Source organism: Salpingoeca rosetta (assembly GCF_000188695.1).
Source record: "Salpingoeca rosetta unplaced genomic scaffold supercont1.21, whole genome shotgun sequence".
Taxonomy (NCBI): domain Eukaryota; class Choanoflagellata; order Craspedida; family Salpingoecidae; genus Salpingoeca; species Salpingoeca rosetta.
Genome location: NW_004754913.1, coordinates 454,620 through 455,339, shown reverse-complemented (window position 1 = coordinate 455,339; position 720 = coordinate 454,620). Strand labels below are relative to the sequence as shown.

At 55.4% G+C, this 720-nt stretch overlaps 1 protein-coding gene across 1 annotated transcript in view; it reads right to left on the bottom strand.

Moving 5' to 3' along the window:
• Positions 1–720, bottom strand: part of PTSG_08101 (annexin 6) — a gene marked incomplete at its 5' end in the record, with an annotated part of 8,281 nt that overhangs the window by 4,706 nt on the left and 2,855 nt on the right. Inside the window, 2 exons of the mRNA XM_004991064.1 lie at positions 185–263; positions 516–614. Of these exons, the coding sequence (XP_004991121.1) occupies positions 185–263; positions 516–614 (178 nt within the window). The remainder of the gene's footprint in view (positions 1–184; positions 264–515; positions 615–720) is intronic.

Here is a 720-nt window from a genome sequence, read left to right as displayed (position 1 = left end):
GGGGAAGCAGGCGGGTGGGGCAAAGGGAATTAGTTTTACCAACGCACACGCACGCACACACCACAAAGGCCATACTTCACCACCCAGCACCACCAACCACCACCACCACCATCAGGGCTGCACCTGGATTGCCCTTCCTGATGCCAAGAGCAGCAGCCTCAGCCTCCGATGAGAGCAGCGACACGAGCGCATACTCGAGATTGCCCCCCCGTCTCCCGCTTCACGTCCTTCACCAGGTCCCGGTTGAAGTTGATTTGGAACGTCTACGGGGGCGTGTGAAAGTGTAAGTATGTGTGTGTGTGTGCATATGTGCGTGTGTGGGTATGTGTGTGTGTGTGTGTGCATATGTGCGTGTGTGGGTATGTATGTGTGTGTGTATGTGTGCGTGCGTGAAGTGCAGGGTAGCAAACGACATACGCATCTCACACATCTCATGCACCTCGCCATCCCACTCATGCACAAAACCGGGCATGGCAATCAACCAGCAAACAGATGATGCGATGGTGGCGGTCCACCTTTGCAATCTCCATGCGCTGCTCGCGTGTTCGGTTGACAATGACCTGCACCAGCCGCTTCTTGTCGCACCCGAGCCCGCGCATCGCCTTCCGCAACGTCTGACCCCATGTGAAGTTGTGTGTGTGTGTGTGTGTGTGTGTGTGTGTGTGTGTTGAACGACTTTAAGCAAACCCGAGATCACATTGGATGTGACACTGCCGTGAA